The sequence below is a fragment of the Indicator indicator genome, chromosome 17, assembly GCF_027791375.1.
Source record: "Indicator indicator isolate 239-I01 chromosome 17, UM_Iind_1.1, whole genome shotgun sequence".
NCBI classification, from domain to species: Eukaryota; Metazoa; Chordata; class Aves; order Piciformes; family Indicatoridae; genus Indicator; species Indicator indicator.
The window spans coordinates 11,378,752-11,393,104 of record NC_072026.1 but is presented as its reverse complement, the minus strand read 5'-3'; the positions used below and the strand labels follow the sequence as shown (position 1 = coordinate 11,393,104).

The following is a 14,353-nucleotide window of genomic DNA, read 5'->3' as shown; positions in this document are numbered from 1 at the left end:
CTATAAAGCAGACAAGACAAATAAACAAATAGAAGCTTAAACCTGTGAATGTAAAGCGTACTACTATAGAAATGTAACCCTAAAAGTTGAGTTAGTGCTCTTTTGGTAAAGAAATAAAAAATTATGCAGTCAGTGGGAGTATATTAAGCAGAAAAGCCAATAGCAAAAAATGTCTATCAAAATTTGCAGTGCCCTGTGATGCATTGGTTTTCTAGAGTATAAACTGTGCTCCAACTTTTGGTGCTCCATCCTTTCACAAATCATTTAAACTTAAAATTGATGAAAAAGAGGCATCTTTCTTCAAGGAGGCAATGATATGGAACTTCAGCTACGGCAACCCAATTAATTCTTCATTGTAACTGCTGAATCTTCTGAATCCTCCCAACCACACCAGTGTCACATTCATTTAACTGCAGCCTCATGCAGAAACAGCATCATGATTCCTGCTAGTGATACCAGAAAGTATGTTTTGATACTAAAGAATGAGGTGAATACATGTATATACATACACGTGCATATACATGCACACAAATCATCTTGTAAAATTGGAAATCTCTCTGGAATTATAGTCTCTATTTTACTTTTAATTTTGGGGGGAAATTGGGATGACTTTTGGATTAATTCTAATTACATCATTGTACCAAAAGTTAAATATGAAAGTTGCACCTGTTGAAAACACTCTGCTTGCCTCCTTATTCAATAAGAAACCTTCCAAAACATAGCAGAAGGAGGACATCAAGCTACAAGATAAGTGTTGCTCCATTATACATTTTCTGCAATAAAAGTGACATTCAATTCAAGCTTTGTGGCACATCATCTTCAGTATTACCACACTTTCAACCCTTATATGGAGCTACTTTTTTGGTATTCAAAAATCTTGATATTTCTGGAGCCTCGTTTTCAGTTGTCACATTCAGTATATTTTTGATTAGAACTCCACAAGACAGACTACATGCTACAAGACATAAAAAGTTGTAAAGGACTGTGCACTGTTAAGCCCTGAATCACGAAAATGCAAAGGGTACAGTAGTTTTTCTCAAAAAAGTTTGTATCCAATCAGACCAAGTCTAGTAATAGATAAATCAAAGCAGATACTGGTTTCATTCCTACTTTCCATCCATCTTTAGAACAAATCCCAGTATTTGCATTGCTGGTGGCAGAAAAATCAAAGATTTTACTTTTCACAGAACCTTCAGGAGAGAATATAGTTTACAAAGGCACAACTCCAAAGCTATGATCAAAAAAGAAAATACTTTAAAATCTTATCCTTTGGCTAAGAAATCCAAATTAAAATTCATTCCAAAGTTGGAAGAGTCTGAGATCAGGGAATGTCTGAAATTCAAATATTTTACTAAAATTAGCAAGGGACTTATGACTGGGGAAACTTCAGGGGATCCAAAGGGGGCAATACAAAATCTTAGAATTAAAAATCAGAAGGTGGCAAAAAGAAGGAAGATGGTAACAAGGCTGGAGCTGCAAATCTTGTTTTAGTTGCTCTCCTCTCTCCTAGGAAATTCTGCATCTGACATAAATTAGACTTCCTGAAACTCTCCAGCTCCCTGCAGCTGTCTCACCCACCCTGAGAAGATAGCAACAGATACAGAAGCAGTATCACAGGTACATAGAAGCCTGAAATAAAACCCATATTCATACTTCAAAAACCAAGATAGGAACACATGTTTTCTAACTGTTCTGATAACAAATACAAGTCTGCCTCATATCAGTGGGAGTAGTCATAAAAATTACACAACCAAGCAATCACCCGCATGGAATTCTTTCACTTTTGATGCTGGTTACAAAGAGCAAGGTCAGAGAATTACAGAACTATGAACTCATTCTCTGCCTTTCTTGACCAATGCTGTAGGTGACAGGTCTTCTATGGAAAGAAGTATCTGGGTATTCTTTAAAGGGTCACAAAGAAAACCAGAAAATAATCCATTAGGTAGCAAAGTGAAGCACTTAGGAAAATGAAAAATAGAAAAAAGCTTAATCCACAAATTCATCACATGAAAACTTGCTTTCTCAGATGGAATACTTCGCTGTTACCTCCTCTGTTATGTGGTGATTTATTTAATGATGAAAAAAGTAGCTTATAATGTGTATCATATTGCTCTTTGTCAAGGTATTACCTTTTTAATAGTGTGTTTGACAAAACAGGTATTGGACCCCACCCAAGCCTTTCCTTCCAAATTGGTCTACCATAAGATCTTGTAGTTTCTAATTGTTCATTTGAGGAAAAAAAATCTTCCCACTTAGCCACATGAAGTACTCTAATTGCAACATAAGATTGTATCAATGATGGGATAAGGACAGCAGTTCTGCAAAGGTGTCTAAAAGCAGTTTCAAGAACAAAATTATATATTTTAGCAGACGTAGATTAATAACAGCTAAACCAGGACTAAAAATAGTTTTTACACCCCTTTATAGGGCTTCTATCAGGAACACAGGATGATCAGAGAGCCAGCAGTACAGCATAAATACATAGCCATTGTGCAAAAGGGTAATCGCTGAAGTTTGAATTAAAGATGAAAAAATATGAGACGAGTAAACTTCTTCCTGCAGAATTCTTAATCAATACAGAATTCTTACCATAGAAAACCTGAACTGCATTTTTATTAACTAGAAGCATAAAGAGCATTCTAGAAAGTGATGGGTCTGGAAAGTGGACAAGGGGAAGCAAGACAACCTCTAAGTATGTGCTCAGCCTCTCCACCTCATGCTTGTGCTGAGCAGCTCAAGATGCTGATGTTGAAAGCAGAGCACAGCACTTTGGTATAATTACCCCATGGAAACATCTTACAGTTTATTTCATGAGATGCTTTGCTAAAAAGAAAACTGGGATGTACACCTTTACAATATAAAACAAGTCCAAATCTGTGTTTCTTTTTGATGGTTTTACTAGTTGATACCCATCTGTAAAGGAAATGGTAGTCATGGCTTGCATTTGGGAGTGGGCTGTAAAATCTTGCAAATCTGGTTTGGCTTAGATCGGTGTGTAAAATGCAGTAACTTTGTATTTCAGGTTCAGAAACCTTTTGGCAGGGTTTTGCCCAGAGCTTTTGTTAAATATTTTGTTGGTTTCATTCTTGTAGCATTTGTTTATTAGGAGGTAGAACTGCTTTTAAAGCTATAAATGTGTAAATTTGTGTGCTTTCCAGGTAAATTTTTATTGTCCTGCCTTTCTTTATGGATTTTTGTTGTTGTTTTTAACATTCTGGTGTTTGCCTCTGCATGGCAGGGAAGGCAGGCAAGGGCAGCATGGGAGAGAAGGGGAAGCGGTGTTATTTTAATACATAAAGGCTGGATAGTTTAACTTAGCCAGTTTCCAAGCTTGCATGTGGGTGTGATCCATTCTTCTCTCTCTGAAATTAAAACACTTATTCTTTGTTTAGGAAATAAGACAGGAGAGCTCTGCTTATGAAGAGATGACGTGTAATGGCCCAGATAACTTGGAAGCTTCTGCCACTTCAGACACTGACAGTGACCAGGAATGGGCACAGGAACACTACCGACTAGGAACTTTTGTTGAATTTCCTCTTGACTGTCCAGTGTCAGCATCAGCACTAGCACAAGCTGGCTTTGTTTATACTGGAGAAGGTGACAAAGTGAAGTGCTTCAATTGCCATACAACTATTGAAGGATGGTTGCCTGGGGATTCTGCAGTTGAGAGACACAAAAACCTTTCTCCAAATTGCAAATTTATTATTGAATCTACTTTTCTGGAAAATAACATACATTCTCTTGCCCAGAACTACCAGCACAGAACTGAAAATGGTTCCAGCAATCCAGCCCTCCCGTGTACTTTGGATGACTCTTCTGATGTGGAAGCAGATTACCTTTTGAGAACTAGGCAGGTTGTGGATATGTCAGATAGTTTGTATCCAAAAAACCCCACTATGTGCAGTGAAGAGACAAGATTAAATTCTTTTCACAACTGGCCTCTCAACAGCCAGTTGACCCCAAAGGAATTAGCTAATGCTGGATTTTATTATACAGGTGTTGGTGATGAAGTGGCATGTTTTTGTTGTGGTGGAAAGTTGAAACAGTGGGAACCCGATGACAGAGCTTGGTCAGAACACAAGAGGCATTTTCCCAAGTGCCTTTTTGTCCTGGGCCGGGATGTTGGAAATGTTCCAAGTGAATCCATTCCTGCTGAGCTTGGGAGAGGTGGTCTGAACAATGCACAGCATCCAAGGAATCCATCTATGGCAAAATTTGGAAGACGTTTACAAACATTTTTAACTTGGATATATCCTGTTGACAAGGAGCAACTTGCTGAAGCTGGATTCTATAGCGTAGGTAAGCCAAACCGTAAAACGGTTGATACCTCTTACAAAGAAATTTTATATGAGTGTCTCATTCTGACAAAAATAGGCATTTTGTTATTCTAATATGAAACGATCTGCCAGAATTTCTTTACTCTCTAAACTACATCTCATAGTTTTTCTGTAAATTGTTATACATTATATTTTTTAATAGCAAAATATAAAGTTGGTCTATTGTTTTGCAGTAAAATGTCGGTGTGTTTTCCTTGCCTGCCTAAACCCTCATAATGCATCTTTAACAATGACAACCATTGAAGTTAATACTACTTAAATTAAGTGCTGTCCTCTGGATACCTACCTGAGGTCTAATCAGTGGGCTTGCAGCCTGCACAGAAGCCTAGGAAAAACATAGTGCAAGTTGTGTGCCGTTTTATTTAGCTAATGTGTTTGTATTGTCGTATCATTCAGGCACCTGAAGCTAGCAAATGCCAGTACTACCTGTTGTAAAAGCTCTGTGAAGGTAGTTACTCCGGTGGAAGAGCTTTTACTCTCTACATGTGGTGTTTGACTTGAGTGAGACTCCCATGTCTTTGTGCATTGGTTTCCCAATTAGATTGAATCACACAGTACCTTAAAGCTCTTGGAAATTCTGTACTGAGAGGTGCTGTAGAAGTGCAAAGTTTTGCTAGTATTGGGTCACAAAGAAAAGGAGATTATCTGGGGTAATTTCTTGCTGTCCTCTTAACTGGCTTCTCTTTGTAGCTCTCAGAAGAACTTTTTAATTTGACTCCGTTTGTTTTACTTGTGGCCACAAATAAAACCTTTGATACGTTTTTCGAATTGGTGATATATGGGCTATATTTGTGTCCTGCAGAACTGTTTTTATTGACTTCTTCTTGGATTCCTAAAAATACCTAACTTCAGACAGCCAATGAGAGCTGTATTTTATACATTTTATCTGTAAAATCACTTGCCAAAGTAAAATTCAGAAATATTTCACATGATTCTTATTCTGAATTTTTTTAAATTCAAGTCTCTCCTGAACATTTGTTTCAAATCATACTTATTATGTCATCCTTTAAAATGGAGTTATTTTTAGTTACAGTTGCTAATCAATAAAATGAATATTGATAATGTAGCTTCTAGTTGAAAATGTTATATATAGTATATAGTGTGTGCGTATATGTATATAGTAATATATGGTGTATATAGTATATATATGGTATATATAGTTATATATACTACAAGTATGTAACCTCAGTCTCACATCTTTCCTCAGGTAATGGTGATCATGTTGTGTGCTTCCACTGTGGTGGAGGACTGCAAGAATGGAAGGAAAATGAAGACCCATGGGATCAACATGCCAAATGGTTTCCTGGGTAAGGTATTTTTTGCTGTTTTCTTGTTGCGTGTCTGAGTCTTGTTTACAGTACACTATGTTTTAATGACAGAACATGCTAATAAGTGTTTCAGAAGGTTCACTATGACTTAACATGGTTTAGATTTGTGAAAATAACTGATTTTTTTTTTTTAACTGTCCTCCTCCACTTCCTTCTCCACTTCCTTCTTAATTTTTGTCATGTAGTCACCAAGCGAATGTCAGTTATCTTCTATGGTTCATATTTTTTCTTTGAAAGATTTTAAGGATTTTTTGGCATGGAGTCCTTATTCTGTATGTTCTGCCTTCTGTAGTCACACTACTATATATATAATCATCAACATGTGCTTTAATGTTGTGTTGGAGGCCTCAAAAAAGGACATTAGGTTAATGTCTTCTTTGAGAGGTAAGAGGGGATTCTTCTAAAGTGTCTAGGAAGGAGAAAAGAGGCTGAGGGCCCACCCACGTTGTTAGAGGTGATAGCTGGAAATGTTGCCCTGAAATTGTACCTTCTGACATATCTTTACTTTTAAGTCAGTGTTGTTTGTGTGCCAGCTTGTAAGAATTAAGGGGAAGAGAAGATTTCTGTGTCTGGACTTAACTGATGTCTCAGCTAGCAGAATCAGGAAGTTTTGTGAATACTATCCAATTTTTTTTTTCTTCATTATCCAAGCACTACATTATGATTGTTGCTTTAATACATGGCAAAGTTTGTAACCTTTGTAGGGTACAAAACTTCTGTCAATGTGCACACAATCCTGAAGAATTCAGTAGTGGTATTGAATTCAAAATGTACTTCTACGTAATTTTACAGGATTGAAGCTTCCGGACCTAGACGTAGTTTTTAGAAAGATTGCCAGTTTTGTCTAAAATCTGTCTTGGGGAAAGGAAGAGTAGTATATGACTGATTGTTCCTTACAGGTCAGTAAAAGCTATCTCAAGTACATACCCTTAGTTACTTGTATAACTGATAAAATCAATGGCTTTCATATGTTAGCGACCAGATTTGTTTTCTGTGGCAAAAGGCTTGTGGGAAGTGAGTATTTCTGCATTAGCTGATTTTTATTTTTTCCAATAGTGGTACAGGCAGTTGTTAATTATTAGTTTCTGCCACTTGAAAGAGGTGCCATTCCAAGTTTTGACTTGGTGTAGTGAATGGGTAGGACACATTCTCTTGCTACATTGCACTTCTTATTGTGGGTTTGATTTAGTTTTAGTTTGATTAAATTATGTGAGATTTGATTATTTCCTCTCAGATTATTAACTCCTATCTGGAGTTTATGTCTGCACATCAGTCTCAGTGGCAGCATGTCAGTCTCACAGCATGCTGTGTCCATCAACAGCACACCATGATGATCAAATAACTGCTGAAGGTAGAGAACTATTGTTGAGTTAGGGCGTTCCCTAAATCTTCTGGTAGGGAAGAACTGCCCAGCAGCTAGGACTGATTGGAAAATAGTGAAAGCAAGCAGGTATGGCACCTATCTGACCAGTTACTGCTTTTCTTTGATTGTAAAAGACTAAAAGAACCAACACCTTAACATAATGTTTGGGTTTTGTTTGAGTCTTCAGTTAGATAAATTTATGGCATCAGCTTGTCACAGCCAACAAGTCTTACCTTTCTGTTTCACCAAAAATGTGAAACACGTAAGTACTGATGAAGTGATTGTGTTTTTAGGCCTGTTTAAACACCATTACTGATGTTGACTAAACATTTAGATTTCAAAAGCAAACATTCTGTATCATATAGGAAATGTAAAGAAGCTTTCCAAAGTTCATAGTCGATTTTTGTTTGCTGCTTAGGCAGTTTTATTTTAACTCAATGTTTTCATTTATAGGTGCAGCTTTGTGAGAAATGAAAAGGGGATAGAATTTATAAATAATGTCCACTTAAGAGATGGATGTAGGGATTCAACAGTAAGTGTCTTGCTTATATAATTTTGTTAAAATAGAAAACAGTCTTCTATTATCTGCATGTGATTTAGTCGTCCTGCTGCTGTTTCAGTGACAGAAAGTAAAAGACATCAAAGTATGTTTTGGTTCTGTCATTCCAGGTTTGTAGATCTGTCATTCCAAGTTTGTAGATCAGGTCTCCTCAACTGGGTTATGGATCACAGGTGTCAGGCATCCTGTAAATGCTGTACATTTGGTACTGACCAACTGCTGGATTTTTTTATGACATGGGAACCTAAGATTTACAATTATTCCTTTATATAAAGTATAGTAGATAATTCTTCATGTTAGTAGAGCATTATTAAAGCTGTGTGCAGTCACTAACACATAAAACTAATGTTATTTTAGAACTCTTTGATACACTAAGAATTGTGTACATAGGATTGCAGTGAAGATGGGTTAACGTGAAAATTTAAAACAATATTAGAGACATCACACTGATCCCTTTGAAATTACTCAGAGCAGATTTAATTGGTTTAGTCAGTAAAATAACGGAAATGGAATAGTTATTTTCTGCCTTGTAGCTGTATAGGTTTCCTTTTACATTCTCCAGAACTGTAATTTTGTCTGTTTATATTTCAGCCAGAAGCTGCTGAAGGGATGCTTCCTAAAGGTACCTGTTTAGAAAAAAAACCAAACCAAACACACAAACACCCCCACTCTCCCTGTTTTGCAATATCCATATTCACATGATAGTAAAGGAAATGGTTAATTTTAAAAATAACCTTATTATGTTTTTAAAGAAAGCATGACAGGCACATTATTGGATGATACTTGTCCATTGCTTCTAAAGAACCGTGGAATGAATTTTATTTCTGTTAGGGGAAACCTAATCATGGTTGGATAAATATTGTAAAGTGAAGATTGTAAGTATTTGAACAAAGTACATATAGGATGTAGTCTTATTTTTATAGCTAGTAGGTATGCATCAAGTAATGAATTAATAGTGCTGTGGGATGAATGTTTAAGAATACTGAACTGAAACAACCATTGTTGCTTTTCATGAGGCAGGAAGAAGTGGTCTGTTAAATGGAAAGGACGAGGAAGCAGAGAAAGCTTAAACAGCTCAGTATGTGTTCCAGTGTTACACATTCCTGCAATGTGTTTTACAAATACCAAGGAATAAAAACACAAGAGAGTTAAAGGGGTACTAGGAAGACAATCAAGGAGCTTCATCCAAGGGAATGATAGCTGTTGCTAATCAGAGTGGTTATACAAACCCTGTTTTAGAAATCTCACATGCTGCTCAGGTATTTGAGTGAGAATTAGGTTAGAATTTTTGCTCTTTGAACAATCTTGTTAGGAATAAATTAGTCATTTGCATCTAATAGAAGAACTGCAAATAAGGTACACTGCTAACAAATTACCAAAAATTTGTATTGCAAAGGGGGGGGGGGAGGGGCCAACAAACTGAAAAATGGTTTCCCAAAAGAGTGATGTGTCTTACCACAGATAGACTTGCTTGCTGATTGTGCTGTATTTTGGTTTTGTAAATTTAAATCCTTTATTGGTTTCTGTCAATGTAATTATGATTATTTTGTTTATTTCCTGAAACTGAACTAAATTTAATGTAATGTTACGAAATACTTACATATCTATTGTGCCTTGGAATTTTGGATTAATTTCAGTTAAGATTCAAGTACAGTAGTGATGTTTCTTATATAAGGCCTTTTTAAAAGAAATTGAAGTACTTCATTTGAATAGCAAACCTTGGAGGATTTCTATTTTATATATAGATGCAGACAGGGAAAGCTAAGATGGAAGATGTCTCAAGTCTGCAGTTTTGGGTGTTTTGGCAATGAAGTTTTTATAATTAGCAAAATTCTCAAATTGGAAATGTGGTTCCTTTGGATAGATATTTGCAAAGGTGTTTTAGAGTACTGTAGTGAATACTGACTAATAATTGGATTCGTCCTTGCTAAATTGTTTTGTTTTGTTTTTTAATGTCTTGTTTTAGATGATCTCTTACAGAATCCTTTGGTACAAAGTGCCATAGACATGGGTTTCAGTTTGTCTGAGATTAGAAACACCATGGAAAAGAGATTGCAGATGTCTGGAGAAAGTCACACATCTGTTGAGGATCTGGTAGCAGACTTAAGTGCTCAGAAAGAAAACACAAGGGAAGAAGAAACACGTGAAATCCCAGTTCAGCAAGATGATCTTATTCAATTGCAAAACCTCTGTGTGTACTTTCATATCAGCTTTTTAGTCTGTGAAGTATATCTTACTGTTATATGTTTATTCTGCACTCTGATCCAAGCCTTTCGTAAGGTGGAGATATAGTATTGCGACTTAAAATTCAGGAGATTTAGTTTTGGATGTAAAAAAAAAAAAGAAAGCTGAACAAAGAGGGTGTTAAAATATTTGAGTGCAGCGGCATTTGTAAAATATCATATATAAAAAAAGTAGTATTAATACCTCAAAAGTGAAACACTGGTCTAGTGTGCTACTGGGAAAGGTTATACACGGTAACTATAAAACCAAAAGTATTGTGGCAGTGATTGTGGGAGCTCTGGTGGCTAAATGAAATAGATGCAGCAATATATCTTCAAATATTCAGTATGCTTGAAATTAAAAATTCTACTATGGGACTGTTTATCTTTCAGTATAAAATTTTGCAGGGAATACACGCAATTTCCTTCTGGCCAATACAAAAAAGCATACTTCTAGATGATGTTTCAATTATTCGTTATCCAGCTATGCTGGGGCATGCAAAGTTGTACTCAGAAAGCCATTGTGGTACACTGCAAATAGACCAAACCCAAGACTTGTAACTCTGGACACATACTTTAAGATAAACATATGGATGAATTCACAGGGAGCAAAAAACCATCTGGCTGGCAGGATCAGCAGAGATCTTGCCAGCCTGCTACTTCAGTAAGATTTTTAATGGATGTGGGGGAAAATGAACTTGCAATGAAGATGGACATTATTTTTGTGGTCGGCTGTGCAGAGCTTTCCCCAACTGGTGGGGGAAGGCACTTAAAGTTCGCAGTTTCAGCTGGGGCATGCTGAAATAACAAAGAGCTCACATGCAAAACTGGTGCTTTCTGTGCTACAAATCTTAAGCTTTTGAGGTATGGGCATTTAGAAAATGGAGGCAGGGAAGGAAATCACATCCTCATTCTTTTCACTGAGGAAACTCTTTATTAAAAAAACTAAAAGGTTCCAAATTACTTAACCAGTATAAATGAGCCTTTCTTTCATCTTCTGTACAAATGTAAGGAAAGCTGCCAATGGAAGGTCTGTGAAAAGAATAGTTCCTGATTGAAATATGCATATCCTAAATTCTATAGATATTTCAAGTTCTTCTAAATATAGGTAGTTGAATTCCCTGCTTGCATTGGCCGGGAAGATATCCTGAGATGGCGACAGCGGAGAGCAGGTGGAGGCGGGAGGGAGGGAAGAGGATTCCATGCTGCAGCTTGTTTTCCTACCTTTTATAATTATTTTGTTTGTTTTTAAAGATGTGGCCTTTAAATTATGTATAAAAAAGAAAAAGAGAAAGATACAACGGTACTAAGTATGTTAACTTCTTTTTTTGTGTTTATTTTTCCTAGATCTCAGTACTGAGGAGAAGTTAAGACGCTTGCAGGAAGAAAAGCTTTGCAAAATCTGTATGGCTAAAGATGTATCAGTTGTCCTTATTCCTTGTGGTCACTTAGTTGCCTGTAAGGAATGTGCTGAACCATTTGATGACTGCCCTCTGTGTCGATCAAATATTATGAAAAAACAGGAAGTTTTTATGTATTAGTGAACTATACAGCACTGTGGAGGCAAACATTTATTTCTTTACTGTAATCATATGGCAGGATTTGGATTTTTCTGCTGTCAAACTTGACATACAGTTGAACATTTTCCAAAACATTTTCCTCACATTTTGTACACAAAAAATCAGCACTGAAAGGCAAATATGTACATTCTGTAACTTCAATTCATGGACCTGATGTGGGAAAGCCCAAGTAATGCAAAGCTTTATTTATGTGATCATTGCTTTGCTTGACTTTGGTAGGTTGAAGTTTATGCAAATACAGTTGTATAAAGAAGTCTGGCCCTAAATATAATCTGTAAATAAGTGAGGTTAAATTATTATATACATGTACATTATAGCTGAGATTTTAGCTTCTCAAAGATGTTTTGTAAATTATCTTATTTCTGTACTTTTGCTTGTGACATAATTCAGAGAGTATGTGTAAACCTCCTGTTGCAAGATTTCACCTTGTTTGCTGCTGCTACTTTGTAAGTTTGTCAGTCTTGATATAGAAATCCTGTCTTCCCATTTATTTTTTCTGGTTCAGATCTATAATTTGGCTTCTGTAAACTAGTTTGATCTATCCATTTTGCACATAAATTTCCTCTGCATATAAAATGCACATTAATTTTGTTCCTTTAAAAGAGAACTCAACAGAAACAAGATTGTACATACCTTGTGCCCTTCATGAAAGGAGCAGTCTCATTTTAAAATTGCCCTCTACACAGAAAAGTGTTCATTGTTTGAGTTCTTTTTCTTGTGTTTTTGTAATCTTCAGCATTATCCTAATCATTTATGTGCTGCTACTTTTGCAGTGCCTGTTTGTCTAATTTTTAATAAGAGAAGATTAAATTATGTTCTTATGAAAATGTGGGGGGGTTTCTTCCTTTTTTTTTTTTTTAAATTCACCAGTAGAGTTAGAAATCTTTTACTTTTGTTTTTACCAATTTACACTATTTAAATTAAAAAGTTAACTATACTAGTGACTGTCAACTTAAAATTCTTAAACTATTTCCTACTGGACTGATCCTTAAATCTCCAATTAAAGTATCATAGCTCTGTATTTAAGTACAGCTGGTTTATGATCACTCTGCTTAATTATGTGACTTCACTCTGTGAAGCTAAAATGGTCTCTGTATATATTTTTATCTTTGAGTCCTAAATACTAAGAGATTTGGAATATATAGAATATATACAGAATATAGTTTTTCACATAAAAGTTTTAAATCCAGTACAGAGAAATTTCATGTCTACTTTCTATTTTTATAAATATGTGCTGTGGTTATATGCTGGTGTAATGTTATGAATGTTTAAAATTAAGTGCAACTCAGTGTATTTGATTCTCACTTTAATTAAAAAAAAAAAAATCACAACAGTAGGTTGCTTTCTGCTTTCTTGTTTGTTTTGTAACTGAACTGTTACTAATTTAACCTGAATGTTAAGGATAACAAATAACTGGAGAGGAAATAAAATATATTGTTTGCATAAAATAAAGTTAATTATAAAATTAAAATACGTGAGCTTTTGCTTTTTAAATTTTTTAAAATAAATTATCATTTGGTTCTTGGGAATATACAATGACTAGAAATTCATAAAGAATTCAGCACAGAAAGGTTTTTTGCCTTTATGAAGAGTTCAGTGCATATGGGGATTTTTGAGGACAGATAGGGACTGGCAGTTCTGACGGGCTTGTTCCTAGCTCCCATTTTCACTTACAGGGAGGGTTTCCTGTACTTTTTGAGGGAAGTCAAAGGGGTGTTTGCCTAGGAGCTGGTGTATCTTGCCTGAAATAGCATGTTTAGTTAACGTTGCAAACCACGTTATGCTGACTTGCTTAAGCAGATGGTTTGTTACCTAACCTTGACTTAAGTCATGTGAGAGAGACTATCTGGGTGAGCTGGATCCAACTTACTGGCTGCAGAACTTGGCATGAGGCTCCACAAAACCCGTCTGGGAAAGAGATTGGACAAATTTTACTTAGGACTGTTACAAAACTAAATCCCAGTAAGGAGATGGTTTTGGATGCAAGTATAGTATGTAAACTGTCCCAAGAGGAGTCTAAGTAGGTCACAGAAAGTACCTTCTAATCTGAAACGGAGAGCAAGCACATTGTTCAAGTAATGTGCAAGCAAATAGCAAAAATGCTTCATGTTAAAGCTTGTTGACTTGTTAGTTATAAGGTATCCCTTATTGCAACTTTTGATAAATGTTAATCACTTAGGAACATTGAAGTCTTATAAGCCTGCTAGTGATATGACAGAATAACTGCTCTGTGGGTTTAGTGGCTTTTTAAAAAACTATATTCATAGTTCTATTCAGAGTAAATAGTAAAAAATTAGCATACTAATCAAATTTTGACAGCTTGAATTAGGAAGATATTTTTTCAAATTACTTGCATTTTCAATATCTTGAAAAAATAAGCAATTCCATGGACAGTGATACTGGGCTAAGTGTTTAAATTTAGAGACAGAAATGAACAATGTGAATAAAGGGAATAGAAGCTCAGGTTCTTGGAGCAGGAGGTTAGTAGTAGCACAAAGGTACCTTGGGAGTTGTTTTTTATAGAAGTGTTACCTGGGATGAAGAGCCATGGAACATGCTTAAGTATCAGTATTCAGTTACTCTCTTCTAGGAGCTTCTGTGTAAAAATCTTTCTTCCATTTTACTTGCAACAGCAGAACTGTTTGCTGCTCTAGATCCATGAGAAATATACAAGACTTTTAAATAATGTGTTGTGGAACTGTTTTGTTTAGGCAACATGGAAATTGGATGCCTAACTTAGGAACAGAAGCTAAAAACACATAAATCAGGGTTTTTTTGTTGTTATGATTTAGCTTTTTCTTCCTGCCTTGAATTTACTTACCATACTGGTAGCTGCTGCTTCAGTCTCTTATACATACTTTGTTGTCCATGTCTTTTAAAATTTGTTTCAGAACTTGATTCAAAGCTCATAGAAAAATAAAAAGATTTTCAGTTATTACAGATTTTTATTTTAAAGAAGAGAGT

At 35.7% G+C, this 14,353-nt stretch overlaps 1 protein-coding gene across 1 annotated transcript; it reads left to right on the top strand.

The window, feature by feature from the left end:
- The first annotated feature begins 1,588 nt into the window (after positions 1 to 1,588).
- On the top strand, positions 1,589 to 12,524 carry XIAP (X-linked inhibitor of apoptosis). Its single transcript, XM_054388484.1, has 7 exons — positions 1,589 to 1,617; positions 3,393 to 4,299; positions 5,545 to 5,644; positions 7,482 to 7,560; positions 8,179 to 8,209; positions 9,554 to 9,778; positions 11,157 to 12,524. Exons 2-7 carry the CDS (start codon positions 3,426 to 3,428, stop codon positions 11,348 to 11,350), a joined length of 1,503 nt encoding a protein of 500 aa, XP_054244459.1. The 5' UTR covers positions 1,589 to 1,617; positions 3,393 to 3,425; the 3' UTR covers positions 11,351 to 12,524.
- The last annotated feature ends 1,829 nt before the right edge of the window (positions 12,525 to 14,353 follow it).